This window comes from Cebus imitator, unplaced genomic scaffold (genome assembly GCF_001604975.1).
Source record: "Cebus imitator isolate Cc_AM_T3 unplaced genomic scaffold, Cebus_imitator-1.0 Scaffold55, whole genome shotgun sequence".
In the NCBI taxonomy this organism is placed as follows: domain Eukaryota; kingdom Metazoa; phylum Chordata; class Mammalia; order Primates; family Cebidae; genus Cebus; species Cebus imitator.
Genome location: NW_016107370.1, coordinates 1,949,640 through 1,967,551, shown reverse-complemented (window position 1 = coordinate 1,967,551; position 17,912 = coordinate 1,949,640). Strand labels below are relative to the sequence as shown.

Below are 17,912 nucleotides of genomic sequence, written 5' to 3'. Positions count from 1 at the left end.
TGCCTGAACCCGGGAGGCGGAGGTTGCGGTGAGCCGAGATCGCGCCATTGCACTCCAGCCTGGGTAACAAGAGCGAAACTCCATCTCAAAAAAAATAAATAAATAAATAAATCCAATTCAATGTGCCAGATTTGCACAACACAGAACTCTCAGTGCCCAGATATCCACTAAGATCTAAATTTCAACTAGAATTTCTGTGAATGGCAGACTTGCTTGTAGAGAGATGGGGAAGGTAACCCAACTCAAGCAACAGACATCATTTTATTGCTATAGCTGATTTAATCAATGTGCCTTCCCAAAGTAAAAGAAACCCACTAAGTAACATTTTCCAGTCTCTTACCTAAGAGTTTAAACACATAGCACTACGAACTCCTTCCTGCAAATCAATCTCCTGCTTGGTCCAGGCCCCAGGGTAAACTTCCCCAGGACAGCTTCATCCACAGACCCAACAGTGGTTGTCTCCATTGTATGCTGGAGGTGATGTGACTAGCCATTTTCCAACACTGCTACATGACATGGCTCTTCTAACCCCCATTCTAAGGCAAAGTCCCAAGTCACCTCTATTCCTCATCAGGCAAGGGGGAAGAAACAGTGCCAGGCAAACCACCTTCAGTCCTCACCTCCCACTAGATAATGAATCCCTGAACCAAACACGGCACAGTCACTTTTCTTTTTCGTTTTAAGACAAGGTCTCACTCTGTCACCCAGGCTGGAGTGCGGTAGTGGGATCCTAGCTCACGAAGCCTCTAACTCATGAGCTCAAATCCTCTTGCCTCAGTCTCCTAAGTAGCTAGGACTACAGGTGCACACCACCACACCCAGCTAATTTTATTTATTGTATAGACGGGGTCACACCATGATGTCCAGGCTGGTCTCAAACTCTTAGCCTCAAGCAATCTTCCAACTTCAGCCTCCCAAATTGCTTAGGCGTGAGCCGTTGCACTAGGCCCAAAGTCACCTGTCTGTGCTGATCTAAGGCCTGACAGTCTTCATGACGTCACAACAGGCAACTCTGCCACATCTCCTGGATTAATCACAATATTAAAATTACTTTCCATCTTATCAGGCTACAAGTGTCTAAGGGATGACAATATCAAAGGTGGAGTAATGCAGGAACGTAGAAGCGGAATAAACCCAGGATCCAGTCAGATCCCGAGTACTCAGAAATTAGCATTCTGCCAGAATTGGGCATTTGTGACCAAAAAAAAAAACTGTCCTGGCCCCATGTCTGCTCACTGCTAGCACACATGCCAAGCAGAGGGTAAGTCCCGGTGCCACCAGGGAAGGACCAGAAGCAGAGAGGAAGCAGGCCAGAGACCAAGGGAGGAGCAGAGAGCCTTGCTACTCATAGCGTGACAGTCCATGAACCAGCAGGGTCAACAGCACCAGGAGGCTACCTAAAAATGCAGAGTCTTGGGCCCATCCCAGCCCTGCTGAATCATCATCTGTATTTTAAAAAGATCCAAGTGATTCGTGTGCAAACTAAAGTGTGAGAAGTACACTCTAGACAACAGGGGCTCCCGAGAGGTACGCAACACCAGCAGCAAGCAGGAGCTTTTACGTGGAAAAGATGCACCAAGTGGTGGAACGAGAAAAGACCTTCAAAACTGGCCAGACCCTGCTTCAAATCTAGGGTCTATCACCTACCAGTGGAGCATGCGTCAGCTGGTCACTCAAACTGAGTCTCAGTAGGGATGTGAAGTACAACTTTACAGGGACTGTGAGTGTAAAGAAACCAGCACACAGCAAACCTGCCACAAATACTGCTTCCCTTTCCATAATGAAGCCAATACCAGCCCAGCGCGGCTGTGTAGACCTGCGATGGAGACAGGGGATTAGGAACACCTGAGAGAGAAGAAGGGCCCAAACTAGCACTATCTTTGTCAACGGAAGGAGAGACTCAAAGTTATCCACAAATCTGAATACTGCAGGGCACCAGAGAAATCTCATTGCTAAATTTATTTAAATGTCCACCCACCCATTCCAGAACAGCATTATCCAAGAGAAGCATAATAAAAGCTCATATCTAGTTTTACATTTTCTAGCAGTCAAGTTTTAAAAAGAGGAAAAAAAAGGATTGGGCACAGTGGCTCATGCCCATAATCCCAACACTTTGGGGGGCCAAGTGGGAAAGATCACTTGAGTCCGGAAGTTTGACACCAGCCTGGGCAACACAGCAAGATCCTCACCTCTAGAAAAAAAAAAAAAAGTTTTAGTTTTTTGAATAGGAGAAAAAAAGAGGGGGAAGAAGGTGAAATGTCCAAAATGTTACGAATTCGACATGTAATCAATATAAAAAACTAACAAGATATTCCATTTTTTCTATTACATCTTCAATCCCTGATATATAAGTTACAGCTCATCCCAATTAGGATTTGCCATATTTCAAGTGCTCAGTAGTCATATGTGGCTAGTGGCTACCATATTACTGGACAGAGTAGATCCACAACTAAAATAATTATTCATAGATCCTTCTCCACTCACCCTTCTATCACCCCCAAATCCCAGTGTGCAGAATATAAGCACTAGGCATTGTCAAACAAACGTGGGAAGCAAAGTGCCAGGGGAAAGGGTCAGAATGTAGGTTTTTGCTAACCTGGCATATTTTCACAATCAAGTTTTGTTTTGTTTTAAACTTTGGTCAACACAAATCGCACCCACAGACAAACAACCTCAAGTGCAGCCACTCAATGGAAAAATTTTCCAGGAGCAAAATAAAGTTCAAATGCTAGATTATAAATACAAAATTCAGACAAGATTCTCCAACCACAAATGAAAGTAGAGCCAAGTAGGAACAAATATATTACCCTTGTGCCTACATTTCAAAAAACCCACTTTTAACCTGATATAGGGCAGCTGTAACTGAAGCCCTAGAGACAAGGAGGAGACACACAGTCTGTTTTCACAGTCAAAAACAAATTTACTTGCCAATGAGGTAAGGCATGACAGGAGACAATACCCTCCAAGAAAGAAAAAAAAAAAAAAATGCTGGGACTAAGGCTACTCTCCCAAAACAGAGACCAAAGACCACAAAGCAACAGCTAGGATTGCCGGAAGGACTTACCACATATATTCTGCTGAACACTTCATATGCATTTAATCCCCCTAACAACCAACCCTCAGGAAACGTACGGTTTAGAATTGAAGGACCCTGTTCAAGGTCCCGTGGCTAGGAAGTGCCAGAACACAGGTTTACATCATTGACAGTTAGGCAATCAGGTTTATATCGCTGAGAGCTTGTGCAAAGGCAAGTGAAAATCTCCATGGCCTTTATCAACCAGATTTCATCAGAACACAAAGCAAAATAAGTTTTCAAACCACCTCTCCCATCTTGCTAAGTTAAATCAGCAAAACCATTAAGAACCAGCTTCTCTGGCCGGGTGTGGTGGCTCATGCCTGTAATCTCAGCACTTTGGGAGGCCGAGGCAGGAGGATTACCTGCCAAACTCCTGAAGTCAGGCGTTCCAGACCAGCCTGGCCAACATGGTAAAACCCCATCGCTACTAAAAATATGAAAATTAGCTGGGCGTGGTGGCATATGCCTGTAATCCCAGCTACTTGGGAGGCTGAAGTAGGAGAATCACTTGAACCAGGGAGTAGGAGGTTACAGTGAGCCGAGATTGTGCCACTGCACTCCAGCCAGGCGACAGAGCAAGACTCCATCTCAAAACAACAACAACAAAAAAACAAGAACTAGCTTCTCAACAAGTACCTGGGTAACGCTTAACTTAATCAACTCGTGTTTTCAGGTTCATATAAGGATTATAAATAGGAGGTGGACTAAATACCATCAAAACATAAAAGAGCTGGGCACAGTGGCTCATGCCTCTAATCCCAGTACTTTGGGAGGTCAAGGAAGGCAAATCACTTCAACCCAGGTGTTTGAGGCCAGACTGGGCAAAACAGGGAGATCCCGTCTCTACGAAAAATAAAATTAGCTGGGCATGGTGGCATGTGCCTGTGGTCCCAGCTACTCAGGAGGCGGAGGTGGGAGGATCACTTGAGCCCTGGAGATTGAGGCTGCAGTGAGCAAAGATCGCACCACTGCACTCCAGCCTAGGTGACAGAGTGAGACCCTGCCTCAAAAAAATAAAATAAAACACAAGATAAACTTTGTAAGGCAGAGAGAAGGTAATGATGAATGCAGTCTTGGGCTAGGACTGCAGCGCTAGGTTCTAATTCCAAACCTGCTATTGATTACCACAATGTGGGCTCATTGTAGAAAATGCGGTAACTACAAATAAGTGAAATACCTCCAGCTCTGGGGTCCTTTAGAACAGAGGGCTTTGAATTTTGTAGCCTATTAGGTTTTTCAATGATCTAATTCTTACTATTCAACTCCCTAGAAAGAATTTGTTCCTCACAAAAGAAAATGATAAAATCAATACCCATTACTGGCCCCCGGAGTCAGCCTCAGGGAAAGGAGGAGTCTGTGTCCCAAAATGCAAAGATTGATGGTAAGAAAACAGTTCAAGAACCACAACGCCCTGATTTTATCTTTAGGTCTCCATGGATCACTCAAGTTGTCTAAAAGCTCTAATTATGTAAAGCTGTAATAATAACTGACTGAAAACAGAAGAATACAAAATCTGCATTTGGGGCCCCTGAAGACTGTCCTTAAAGAAGGCTCCTTCGTAGGGAACATGCGAGACAGCTAAAAAAGCCGCTCTGCGTCTGTCTAAAAATTTCTTATTTCAGTCTCCAGATTTAGATTAAACAGAATTTGCTCTCCCTCATTATAAAACAGCCAGAATTTAGAACTTCCTGCCGTAGAAGATGATTCAAAGAATTCTTTAAACTGTGTTTATTTATTGTCGGAACAAAAGATTCTTCTCGGCACCACTTTTAATTTGCTTTGATTTCCTCAGCCTTTTCAAAGAATACATAAAACAAATACATCTCTCTAGCCCTTCTCCTTCCAATCTGTATCCTCACCCCAGTGCCCAATAAAATAAGTCTTTTCAACATGCTGTTTCTAGAGCCATCTCTGGTGTAAATGCAGATGCTCTGCTCTCTGTGCTGACTACAGTCAGAAAAATCTGGCTAAATACAAAGGTCCTGAGTGTATCTCAAACTTCTCCACTGCGTAGTCTCACTCCAGAAGTCATCAGCTGTCACCTCCAACGTGAACGGCGTCGGTGTCTTTGCTGTTTAGCGCCTGCTGTGCCCTCTCTGGGCACCTCCTGGCCTCCACACCTCGATTTACCCCTCAGTCCTCCAACTGTGCTCCCGCAACGCAGAACAGCACAGTGACAAGGAGCATGTTTCAAATCCTGTTTCCACTTCCACTGACGAGCGGGGAGGGTCTCTGTTTCCCCACTGGGGGAAAGGCACGTACAGCTCCTCCCATCATTTCAGTATCAGATGAAGTAACACAATAGCTGATGCGGTGGTACATGCCTGTAGTGCCGGCTGCTTGGGAGGCCAAGGCAGGAGGATAGGAGGATCCCCTGAGCCCAGGAGTTCAAGTCCAGCTAGTTTGAGTCCAATCTGGGCAACACAGCAGGACCCCCATCTCTAAGAAAATGGGATAACAGAAGCAAAGCACCATCCCCTACTGCAGCACCTGCAGGTTTAAGCTCCCGGGATCATCTTCACCTTCCAACTTGCTGAAACACACGTTCTGAGTTCTTCAGCCGCCCCTGCCACTTCGTTTAGGTTTTGTTTTTGTTTTTTTTTTTTGAGATGGAGTCTTGCTCTTGTTACCCAGGCTGGAGTGCAATGGCNAAAAAAAAAACAGATTGTAACTAACAAATAGTAAAAAGTAGGCAAAAAGCTCAACACACAATGATAAAGGGATCATTTCCAGCCAGAGAATATAAAAATTCCTTTTTGTTGTTTTGTTTTGTGAGAATATAACAATTCTAAATATACGCGCATCCAACATTGAAGCACTTAGATTTATAAAGCAAACATTACTAGATCAAAATAAAGAGATACAGAATATATATTCTTTTCATCAGCATATGCAACATTTTCCAAGATAGACCATATGTTAGGCCACAAAAAAGTTTCAAGAAATTTTGAAAAGTCAAAATTATATCAAGTAACTTCTCATATCATAATGGAATAAAATTAGAAATTAATACTATGACAACCTCTGGAGAGCACATAAAGACATGAAAATTAAACAATATGTTCCTCAATAGCCATTGTGTTGATAAGGAAATTAACATGAATATCAAAACAACGCTTGAAATAAATGAAAATGAAAACACAACATACTAAAACCTGTGAAATACAGTAAAAGCAGTGCTAAAAGGAAAGTTTATAGCAATAAATGCCTGCATCAAAAAAGTAGAAAGATTACAAAGTACAACCTAACAATGAATCTCAAAAACCTAGAAAAGTAAGATCAAACCAAACCCAAAATTAGTAGAAAAAAAGAAATAATAAAGATCATAGCAGAACTAAATGAAATAGAAACTAAAACACACAAAACATCAACAAAATAAAAAAATGGTTCTTCAAAGACATAAAGAAAATTGACAAACTTCTAGCTAGAATAACCAAGAAGAGAGAAGATCCAAATTAAAACATTCAGAAATGAAAAAGAAGACATTTATACCATAGAAATACAAAAAATCGTTAGAGACTATTGAAACAACTATATGCTGACAAACTGGAAAACCTTGAGGAAGTGAATAAACTAGTATACAAGTTTATTTGTATACAATGAATATACAAACCTCTTAAGATTAACCAAAAAAACTAATCACACAGAAATAGAAAACCTAAACTGATCAATAATGAGTAGTGAGATTTATGCAGTAATATAAAGTCTCCCAACAAAAAAAAGTTCAAAAATTCTACCAAAAACACATATGAAGAACTAATACCAATCTTCCTGAAACTATTTCAAAAAATAAAAAAATGGAAGGGGAAAGATTTTTCCCTATTTCACTCTTTGAGGTCAGCATTACTCTGATACCAAAACCAGATAAAGACATACACACACACATACACACACACACACACACACACACAGAGGAAAACTAAAGGCCAGTATACCTGATGAATATAGATGCAAATATCTTCAACAAAACACTAGCAACCCAAATGCAACTGCACATCAAAAAGATAACATATCACAATGAGGTGAGATTTATCGCCGGAACGCAAGAATGTTTCAACAAAAGGAAAGCAATAACTGTGATACATCACATCGTCGGAATGAAAAAAGAACCATATGATCATATCAATCGAAGCAGAAAAATCATTTGATAAAATTCAACATCCCTTCATCATAATAACTCTCAACAAACCAGACACAGAAGCAATATACTTAAAATAAAAGCCACATATGACAAACCCGCAACAAACATCATACTAGCTGGTGAAAAGTTGAGAGCCTTTTCTCTAAGAACTGGAACAAGACAAAGATACTCACTTTCACCACTCTCATTTAACATAGTACTGGAAGTCCTACCCAGAGCAATCAGGCAAGATAAGGAAATAAAAGGCATCCAAACTGGGAAAAAAGGAAGTTAAATTGTCCCTCTTTGCTAATAACATAATATTATACCTAGGAAAACATAAAGACTCTACCAAAAAACTCTTAGATTTGATCAGTGAATTCAGTAATGTTTCAGAATACAAAATAAATGTACAAAATCAGTAGCATTTCTATAAACCAATAATGATCCAGACAAGAAAGAAATCAAGAAGGCAATCCCATTTTCAATAGCTCAAAAACAAACAAACAAACAAACAGAAATAACTTTAACCAAGGAGGTGAAAGATCTCTACAAGGAAAACTACAAAATGCTAATGAGAAAAATGATATATTTTACAAACAAGTGGAACAACATTCCATACTAATACATCAGAAGAATTAATATTGTTAAATTGACTGTACTGGACAGGCATGGTGGCTCACATCTGTAATCCAGCATTTTGGGAGGCAGAGACAAGCAAATCACCTGAGGTCAGGAGTTCGAGAGCAGCCTGGTCAACATGGTGAAACCCTGTGTCTACTAATAATATAAAAGTTACCTGGGCATGGTGGCATACACCTGTAATCCCAGCTACCCAGGAGGCTGAGGCAGGAGAATAGCTTGAACCCAGGAGGCAGAGGTTGCAGTGAGCCAAAACAACACCATTGCACTCCAGCCTGGGTGACAAGAGCAAAATTCCATCTCAAAAAAAGAGAAAGAAAAGAGAGAAAGAAAGAAAGAAAGAAAGAAAGAAAGAAAGAAAGAAAGAAAGAAAGAAAGAAAGAAAGAAAGAAGGAAAGAAAAAAAAAAAAAAAAAAAAAAAAACTAGGCTCTTCGCGGTGGCTCACACCTGTAATCCCAGCACTTCGGGTGGCGGAAGTGGGCAGATGACAAGGTCAGGAGTTCGAGACCAGCCTAACCAACATGGTGAAACCCCATCTCTACTAAAAATACAAAAAACTAACCGGCACGGTGGTATGCACCTGTAATCCCAGCTATTCGGCAGGCTGAGGCAGGAAAATCGCTTGAACCCGTGAGGCAGAGATTGCAGTGAGCCAAGGACGCACCACTGCACTCCAGCCTGGGCGACAGAGCGAGACTCCATCTCAAAAAAAAAAAAAAATGCTTCCAAAATCTCCCCTCTTCACCACTTTCACTGAATATTGCTTAAACATTTTCAGTTCCTAAAAACACAGAAAAGCTGAATAACTTCGAATATTATTAATAAAATGCCGCCAATACTTTGGCAGTACATAAATCAAATTGTAATTCAGAGGCTGTTTACACACAACTAAGATTTCAACAAAGATCTGTGGTATCACTTTCTAAAATTTCGGTTCTATTATTGTTTGGTGTTTTATTGAACCTGATTGTAAAACTCAAGACTGCCAAATGTTTCTGAAGAGATGAAAAGTAATTGCTGCAGGAAGTAAAGGATATTTTATCACTTGCAGTTTTTTTGTTTTTCGGTTTTTTTTGAGACAGTCTCCCTCTGTCACCCAGGCGGAAGTGGAGTGGCACAATCTCAGCTCACTGCAACCTCCACCTCCTGGGTTCAAGCAATTCTCCTGTCTCACACTCATGAGTAATTGGGATTACAGGCGCCACCACTATGCCTGGCTATTTTTGTATTTTTAGTAGAAACCGGGTTTCACCATGTTGGTCAGGCTGGTCTTGAACTCCTGAACTCAGGTGATCCGCCCACCCAAGCCTCCCAAAGTGCTGGGATTACAGGCATGAGCCACCGCGCCTGGACTGCCTGCAGTTTTTGGTTTCTGCTTTTGGCTAATTCCGATTAGTTGAGGGTTATAAAGCATGTCATCCTATTTGAGAGTGTTCCATTATGATCATTCCTCATGTGTCTTCAGACAATGTTCACCACGATCTCTTTCTCGGGGAGTCTTAACTGCAGCTGTCAAGGCTAGATCTTTTTTGTAAGTTACAATGAGTTGGATTTATTTTCATTCAAACTTCTTTTTTTTTTTTTTTTTTTTTTAAGATGGGGTTTCACAATGTTGGTCAGGCTGATCTTGAACTCCGGACCTCAGGTGATCTGCCCGCCTTGGCCTTCAAGGTGCTTGGATTACAGGCGTGAGCCACCACACCCAGCCTTCATTGAAACTCCTAAGTCTTATGTATGTACCATATGATTCTAAGTACAGCCATGCAACGCAAACCAACGTTTTGGTCAACAATGGCCCACATATACATGGTAGTCCCATAGATTATAATCCCATAGATTATATATTTTTCCTGTATCTTTTGTTTGTTTGGATTGGTCAAAAACACAAATAGTTACCATTGTGTTAAAACTGCCTACAATATGCAGTACAGTAACATGCCGTATAGGTTTACAGCCTAGGAGCAATGGGCTATACCATGCAGCCTAGGTATACAGTAGGCTATAGTAGGCTACACCATCTCTGTTTGCCTAAGTACATTCTAATAATGTGTGCACAATGACAATACTGTCTAATGATACATTTCTCAGAATATACCTCTGCATTGACACATGACTGCATTTAGCAAAAAGAAATAAAACTTGGCAGGGCACAGTGGCTCACGCCTGTAATCCCAGCACTCTGGGAGGCCAAGGCGGGCGGATCACCTGAGGTCAGGAGTTCAAGACCAGCCTGACCAACATGGTGAAACCCCGTCTTTAAAAATATTACATATACTAAAAAAAAAGAGAAATAAAAACTTATGTTCACATAAAGACCTGTTCACACAAATGTTTACAGTAACTTTACTCACAATTACCAAAAACTGGGAACAACCCTAATGTCCTTCAACCAGAAAATACTCAACTGTGGTACATCCATATAGCAGAATACTACTCAGCAATGACACAGAACCAAGTATCGAAACACAGAGAAATATGGATGAATCTCCAAACATCTTGCCATCTATCTGACATTCTGGGAAAGCCCAAACCACAGGAAGAGAGAACCATGTCCAGTGGGACACTGGATGCCAGGGGCAGGAGAGGCTGACTACAAAGAGACAGCGAGAGGAAATGCTCTGATGTGATGAGCCTATTCTGCTTCACCTGCAGAGGTAGATAAGCAACGCTATACCTATGCCAAGACCCACAGAACTCCACACCACAGAGTACATTTTACTGTACACAAATTTTAAATTTTTTAAGCTAATTCTTTAACCATGATTTGGTTAAAGATCACCTCTAAAATAAAATGAACACAAAGGTGTGTGTTTCTGTAACGTTTGATCAAGTCTGCTGTCTTGTTCTGATGGTCCTGGGATTAGGAGTAGATGATGGGGAATGAAGGAGTCAGTTTCCCTGTACTGGCAACTCTACTCCGGCTGTGAACAGCCAGCTAGAGTTCTGCCAAGGATACCGTAAAGGTTGTTCAAAGCCAACTGGAGATCAACTGTATTGCACAGCAAAGTCCAAGAGAACATTTCAAGAGAAGAAATAATTGGGAGAGGGGAGAACACGAACCCTAAAATTCTAACTCCCAGTCAAAGGCATCAGAAGATTCCACTGACAAGATGGCAATCTCCTTCCTAGACCTTGTCTAAAATGAGTCAAGGTGGGTGGGGGCAGGGAATCGCTGAGAGAAAAGAGCAAAAGAAAAAGAGAGCGTGTGTGCTCCTGAACCAGGCTGTGCTGAGCGTTCCCAACGCCCTGGCTCCCATGTTCCTTAACATGGAAAAAATGACTCTGAATAGGCAGTGGATAAAAACAAGAAGGGTTCAACACCCAGTTACACTTTCTTTCCAGTGTGCTCTCCTCAGCCAAACCCACACATTCCTGCTCTGGAGGGGACGGACCGCAGGTCGTCCTCAGGCAGTGCTGTAGGCACCGCCGGCCAGGGGCTGGGCTCAGGGCTCCAGTGACAGAACTGCAGGCACCAGGTCCCCATGGCTCTCCCAGGAAGGAACATGCCTTAGCTTATCCTGCACTCTCACCGCCACATTCCCCAGCCCAGAAGACTCTCCCGCTCCAGGGAGGCCTGGGCCTGCCACATTGTTATCCCTCAGCGTGAGATCAACACCTGAGGCAAGCTCCAATCCAACGTGAGCTCATGACTCCCGCCCCAGAGAACCAGCTCTCCAACCCTCAGCAGCATTTGCAGCTGGAAAGACTGGTCTAAATGCAAAACAAATGCTATCTTCAGGAGGCTTCAAGGGGGAGGGAGACGAACAAAGCTAAAAACCACCAAGACTGAAAACCAGAACATTCCATGACATGCAATGCCCTATGAAGAGGTTTTCTGAACATATTCGCAATGTATAGCCATGGCAAGGGGGTGGCTGTCAAAAGTTAAGCAAAAATCCCTGCCTCTCAAAAGACAAGAATGAAGGACTAAATGATACGACAGCTTATTGTATTAAGCTAATTAAGGTTTATCATATTAGCCATCTGAGTTTGAGTTGGCATCAGAAACGCAGGGGCAGCACACCGTGCAGCATGGATTCGGATCTGCCTCGCAAGCATATTCCTGCCACACTCATACACAGAACCTCTGGCAGTCAGAAATGATGGAGAATTGAAAACCAATTTTAGCACAGTGATTTGTAAAGAATTTTGTTCCATCATGTAAGCTATTTACTGGTATATCCACCCGAGATTACATTTATCTCTATTAAATACTCCATAAAGTACTCTGAGCTAACCATGCACTCTTGCTTCCCTTTTGCCAGTTTTATCACACAGTGGATGTTCTGTAGCCAAATGAAAAACATTTTAACAATAAAACCCTTGCATACTTGACATCCTTCACCAACTGCCAGCATACAACTTAACCAATTCCAAGATCCTCCTCGGCATGGCTGAAAAGCCCCCATTCTGCTGAACACGGACAGGAACAAAATGCCTACTTCAAAGTAGGGGAAAATTTTATTTTCAATCATGTCTTCTATGGGCTCCTCTTGACTGTACTTTTCCCAAAAACCGGCAGAAAGGCAGGACCAGTTCTATCTGTTGTTGAGATCATACTGGATCCCATTCTGGAGCTGCTGGTTTCCTGTTTGGGGAAGTTGCAGTTCTTTTCACAAGGAACCCAAGGCAAAATGTTGAGTGTTCCCCCGTCAGCCTCCTCAGCCTTTGTTCTTCACTTTGCCACTCTCCTTACTGCTTCCTTCTCCTCTCCCTCCTCTCCAACCTCTGGTTTTGGAGGGTGCATGAAAACGCCTGCTCAAACCTAACTGCAATCTTTAAAGGCATCAGACATTTTCTACCACCCATTCCAGTCCACCTTTGAGTTAACAGGCATCTTTTCACAGAGGAAGCCAGACTACCCGGCTTCCTCCTGGCATTGCATTAGTATTCCACATTAAATATATGCCACAAAGAATCCAACGGCGAACTCACCGTCAACAGCCCCCAAAATCAATACAAGACATTCCACCACTTGACTCGAAGTGAAAAACCTTTCAGGTTAACACGAGAGAGCAAGGTAAAAGAAAGGTGATGCATGAACAAAAGGCAAATCTACCTCCAGACTCCTCAAATCCTAAAAAGGTGGCTAGGCTGCCTCGATTTGGTGAAACACTTCCTTTTCTTGTAATCATCGGGAAAATGCCACATGTGTACTGCTGTCGTCTTATGCAAAACAGCACATTCTCCACAAGGCCCTGGCGCCTACCATTCTCCAATCGCTTCCTTCCAGGCCTGACTCTCCCGACTGCCCAGACACATGCCATTTAATGAAGGCATTCCGATTTTGTCTTGATCGCAATACCATCATGAAGTCACTCTAATCCCATTAAACTGGGATCACATTAAGAGCATTTCTTCTCCACTCTGAACCCAATTTTATCTCCTGGGTAGCAATCCACGGTCCGTCTGTGTCTAAATGGATCTGCAAATCAATATTTAAATTCATGCTCAAAACAGCGTATCTCACCTTGTGAACCTTGACCTTTTGGAAAGATTTTAGACCAATGTTCAGTTACTGTCACACGGCTGCATTCTCAGCAAATAGGAAAGGGTTAAAAGCGGCCCCAGTCAACAGGCCTACAAGGAAAAAAAAGACAGCATGTATGGCTAACAGCATCACTGGAATGTATTTATGCCCATTTCCTAGAACAATATTGTTACCTTTTGGCCTTCATTATACTCAGAAGCATCCCCAACACCCTTTAGTAGCTTCTAAAAGAAAAAGCACAACACAGAACATAGCCTGCAAGAGAAAAAAAGCATGCAAAGTAGCATTCTCCAGCAACAAACAAACTACCATCACAAACCCCTCAGTTCATTTTGGTTTTGTTTTGTTAAAAACACCGAGAAAGAGAGAGACTGCATCCACCAAGTGTCCCCACCCTAGCAAGGCACATTTTTTTCTTCTAATAAGGGACATAAATCTCAGTTCCTTGTCCATCCCTTAAGCAAAAGAAAAAGGCAGGAAAAGCCCAAGTCATCTCAGACCCTGCAAACCTGCACCTTTTTTTTTCCATCTTCTCTACCCAGAATCTTTTAGGGCTCCATTAGTCACGTACCAGTGCTGTGTGGTGTCTAAGTGTGCATTCACATACTGTGTAGGGATGGTACCTTCCTGCAAGCTCCTCTGCTTTTGGCTGCCATGAAGGGAGGAAGCTGCTATCCTACTGTAGTAGCTCAGTGACTGCATTGTGTTCAGGAGCTGATCTGCCTCAAACCAGTTTCAGCCGGTTCTGGTCACCCTACATAAAAAAGCTATGGCAACCCTCGCTGAGTTGCCAACAAGTCCCTGAAAATCATCAGCACACGGGGGATCTCGCTGGGGGTGGCTCTTCCCTCTTAGGTCTTCCTGAGGAGAGGAAGGTCATCGTGTGTCCTCCCACCCCACGAGCACCCAGCCTTGGAGAGGCTCACCTTGCAAGCACCCCAGAGCCCCTCAAGGCCCATCCCCCCTCCCCTCCACCCCACAGCCCACCGCAGACACTGTTTCCCCCTCCTTCTCCTTCCCCCACTTACCTCCCACAACCTGGCTCAGATCTTTGTGTACGTGTGTGTCAGTGTGTGTTCTCTGTGTTGGTGGCTGACAAAGAGCCCCCAAGAAAGCGAGCTATGTGTGTCTGCTCACACGGGATGCGTCGGCTGCAGAGCCGGCCTGGCCTCCTAGCACAGTGGTGCTGGCTTGTTGACCAGGCTCCTCTCTGCTGTCACCCCCACCCCACCCAGCCCCCTCCTCCCATCCGTCCCTCTCCTCTCTCTCCCAGCCCTGTCACCACCACCAGCAGCCCCCCAGTCTCCTCCTCCTCCTCCTCCAACCTTCTCTTCTTTCAAGCACCTGGGGGGAGAAGTCCAAATCCCTTCACCTCGGGGGAAGAAAACTGGGGCTGTCTGGGGAGGGGGCGGGGGGCGAAGGCAGGGCCAGGGGGAGAGGGGGCACGGAGGCCTCTGCATCTGTGCCCGGCCAGCGCCGGCGGGGGGAGCAGGAGAGCCGTGCTCACGTGGCCCCCCTCTCGGAACCTGCGGGGCCTAGCCCGGGCGGCTCCTCCACGGCCCCCCAAGCCGGCTGGCGGGGCGCGAAGGCCGGCCGTCCCCAAGGCCGGGGTGGGACAGGCCACTGCGGGCAGGCCCAGGGGCTTGAGCTTCACGCGCTCACCCCAGACCGCAGGGGTGGGCTCCAGGGGCCGCGCCCCGCCTCTGCCCGGCGCCCACCCGCGCCCCTGCGTCCGGCTGCCTTGCGCCCCTCGCTCGCCCCGGCCGCCCCCGCCGCCCCCAGCCCCGGAGGCGCACACCCACCCCCGTCCCGGGGTTGGCCTTCGCGGCGGTCAAGCCCGGGCGTCTGGGCCGCAGCTCGGATGACCTTTGTTCAGCGCGGCGCCGCCGGCGGCTGCTGCTGTGGCTGCTGCTGCTGTCGTCGGAGCGGCGGCGGCGGCGGCGGCGGCGGCGGCTTCCATGTTACGGGCGTGTCATCTGCGTTCCCGCCGCCGGGGTCTGTGTGTGCGTGTGCGGTGGAGCGGCCTCGCCGCCGCAGCCGCCGCCTCCCGGGCTCCCTGGCCGCCGCCGCCGCCTCCGGGCCTCGCCGAGCGCCCGGCCCGGGCCCCGCGCCTCCCCGGGCACCGCGCTCTAGGCCGCGCGGCGGCGGCGGCGGCCGGCCCGCCACGCCGGGGCCTACGGCTGGGGGTGCGGGCCCGGGCGGCGGCGGCGGCGGCGGCGGCTCGGCCCGGGCGGCGAGCGAACAAAAGGGAGCGCGGGCGAGGGGGAGGGGGCGGCCGGTGGGGGAAGGGAGGCTCCGGGAGCCGGGCGGCGGCGGCGGCGCGAAGCCCCGTGGCCGGCGGGCGCCGACGCCCGGCCGCTGCCGAGCGCCGGAGTCCGGCGGCGGCGAGGAGGCGCCCCGCGGACCCGCCGAGTCTCGCCCGCACGGGGCCGCAGGCTTGCGGCTTCGCCCCGGGAGCGGAGCGGGGCGGTGGGGCTGGTGAGGGGCGCAGGGAGGGCTGCTTTTTTCCAACGACATTTCGGGCTGTGCTCACCCAGTCCTTTCCGTGGCCCCAAGCCGCGACTTACTCGAGTGGAAGGAAGCAAGGCCTCGCCAAAGATGGTTGAAAAGACCGTGAGCCTCTACCCAGGATCTTGAAGCCAAGGTGGTGTTTTTGTTCTCCTCGTAATGGTGGCAAATAAGTAAGAAGAGAGCACGCTATCTTCAGACAAATTAAATCTGAAATTCTCCCTGGAGGTGGAAGAAGGGGCTCTCCTCGGGTTAGTTAGTGGTTTGGAGCCCTTTTCGCCTTCAACTGAGCCACAAAAGAATGGAAGACACCCCCTGGGGTGGGGAGAAAGCCCTGGTGTAAAAGACACACGTTTTGCTTTCAGAGAAAAAGCCACTGGGGCCAGATTGAAACATGGCATGTTCAGTTCATGTTAGGTTTTTTTTCTTTCTTAATGGGGGAATGATACTGAGTAAACAAGATGTAATAGCTAGGTCTTTAAATTCTACAAGGGAGAAGGTGTACAAATGTAACAAGCACATATTGTCCATACAGCAGGTGGTCATAGCCCACGGAACACAAAAAGATACATATGTAAGCCTGCTAAAGGTCACGAAGGTGTATAATCGTGACCCGTGCAAGGGCGACAGACGATAGATTTCCATTCCAGATGAGCTATGCTGCTTTCCCAAGCCCCGTGTCCTACTTCCTTTATTGTTCACAGACGTGCACTCCATTGAAAGGTTTCTAAAACCGGACAGAAACCCCCATGTCAAGCTAATTGTGCCCACACTGGAAAGAGCAGAAAATGGAAGGACCTGGAAAAATATGTCAGCATAACCTCTTAAAAAGGTTCACTCCTGGTTGATCGGAATCTGAAGACACAAATAACACTCGAATAGCAGTGACGACTCCAAGCATAAGAAGCATTTCTCTTTCCTTTTAAATCAGATTGATGGATTAGAATTTGCAAAGTGTGCTGAAAAGTTAAAAAAAAAAAAAAAAAAAATCTCAGTATACCTCTCTCCGGCGTGAACTTCCGCTGAGGAAGCCATTGTTCTCGGTGATGGGAGCCTTGTATGATGTAAATTGCAAGTAGCATTTTTGCTGTTTAAGACTTCTCATGTAAATGACCCGAATTATTGTCTCACACAAGAGTAGTTGATCTTTAATTTCAAACAGCAAATTGTTTGGAATCGCACATAAATTGGAATACATATTTGCATATTTACACACGTTTAGAAAGACCTGTGTAATCTGCAAATTTTGCCAGTCACAGCATCCCATTTATCAGTATTACAAGACGATGAAATTGAAACTGTTGTCTTCTTTTGGCCTGAAAACGGTGCCAGTACTCTGTGGGTTGGGTTTCAGCTTTACCTGGGCTCGATTTCATTTGAAAGGGAGCCTTTTTTCTTCTCTCAAAGATGGGCCTTTATTAATATGCATATAAAAACCGTATGTGCATTGAAGAGTACACTAGGACCTGCTAATGTGAAATCATGACATGCTCCACGTTTTACAATATATGGAATTTAATAATGTACATACCACGACCAATCCTAGTTTTCATGGATTTGGAATCTTTGTTTACTTAAAATACTCTCTTGCCCCTCCCCCACTCCTCTTAAGAGTTGAAATGACGGCAAAGCAGCTTTTCAATGGTTATAAGAATTGTACTACCAAAACTAAAGAAAGTCTGAAATGCTTATCATAAAGAGTCTTCAGCTGTACCACTGCCTCGTGGCTTCATCATGCCAAATACTTTTTTGAGCGGGGCTCTGTACAAAGCTCAGTGATTTAGTCAAGCCTCGGCTGGAAGAAATTTGGTCTAGAAGCACAACTGATCATTTGCACAAATGGCAACAAATAACATTGCATCTGCTTTTAAATACTATAAACCAAAAAAAAAAGTAAAAGATAATTTATTGCAAGTTGTCTCAGTTCTATTTTTATAAAGAGGATTTCAGAGAAACTCCTTTGCCAGGTAGACCAGTAGTTAAAAGCAAAGCAACCGTCTTACTCCATTTTGCAAAATCATTAAATTTCATAGCGGAAAAGACAGCATTTATTCTGTAAAAAAAAAAAAAAAAA

The 17,912-nt window shown here is 45.2% G+C and overlaps 1 protein-coding gene across 29 annotated transcripts in view; it reads right to left on the bottom strand.

The window, feature by feature from the left end:
- Positions 1 to 16,465, bottom strand: part of ZNF532 (zinc finger protein 532) — a 137,797-nt gene extending 121,332 nt beyond the window's left edge. For 4 of the 29 annotated variants that reach the window (XM_037738616.1, XM_037738620.1, XM_037738610.1 and 1 more), the window contains exon 1: positions 15,197 to 15,372. In XM_037738616.1, the coding sequence (XP_037594544.1) occupies positions 15,197 to 15,290 (94 nt within the window). In that variant the 5' untranslated portion in view covers positions 15,291 to 15,372. Of the gene's footprint in view, positions 1 to 13,309; positions 13,420 to 13,503; positions 13,586 to 13,901; positions 14,266 to 14,358; positions 14,545 to 15,132; positions 15,373 to 15,897 lie in introns of those variants that run through there. The other 25 variants (XM_037738597.1, XM_037738599.1, XM_037738615.1 and 22 more) reach the window with 18 other exon arrangements.
- Between the last annotated feature and the right edge of the window lie 1,447 nt (positions 16,466 to 17,912).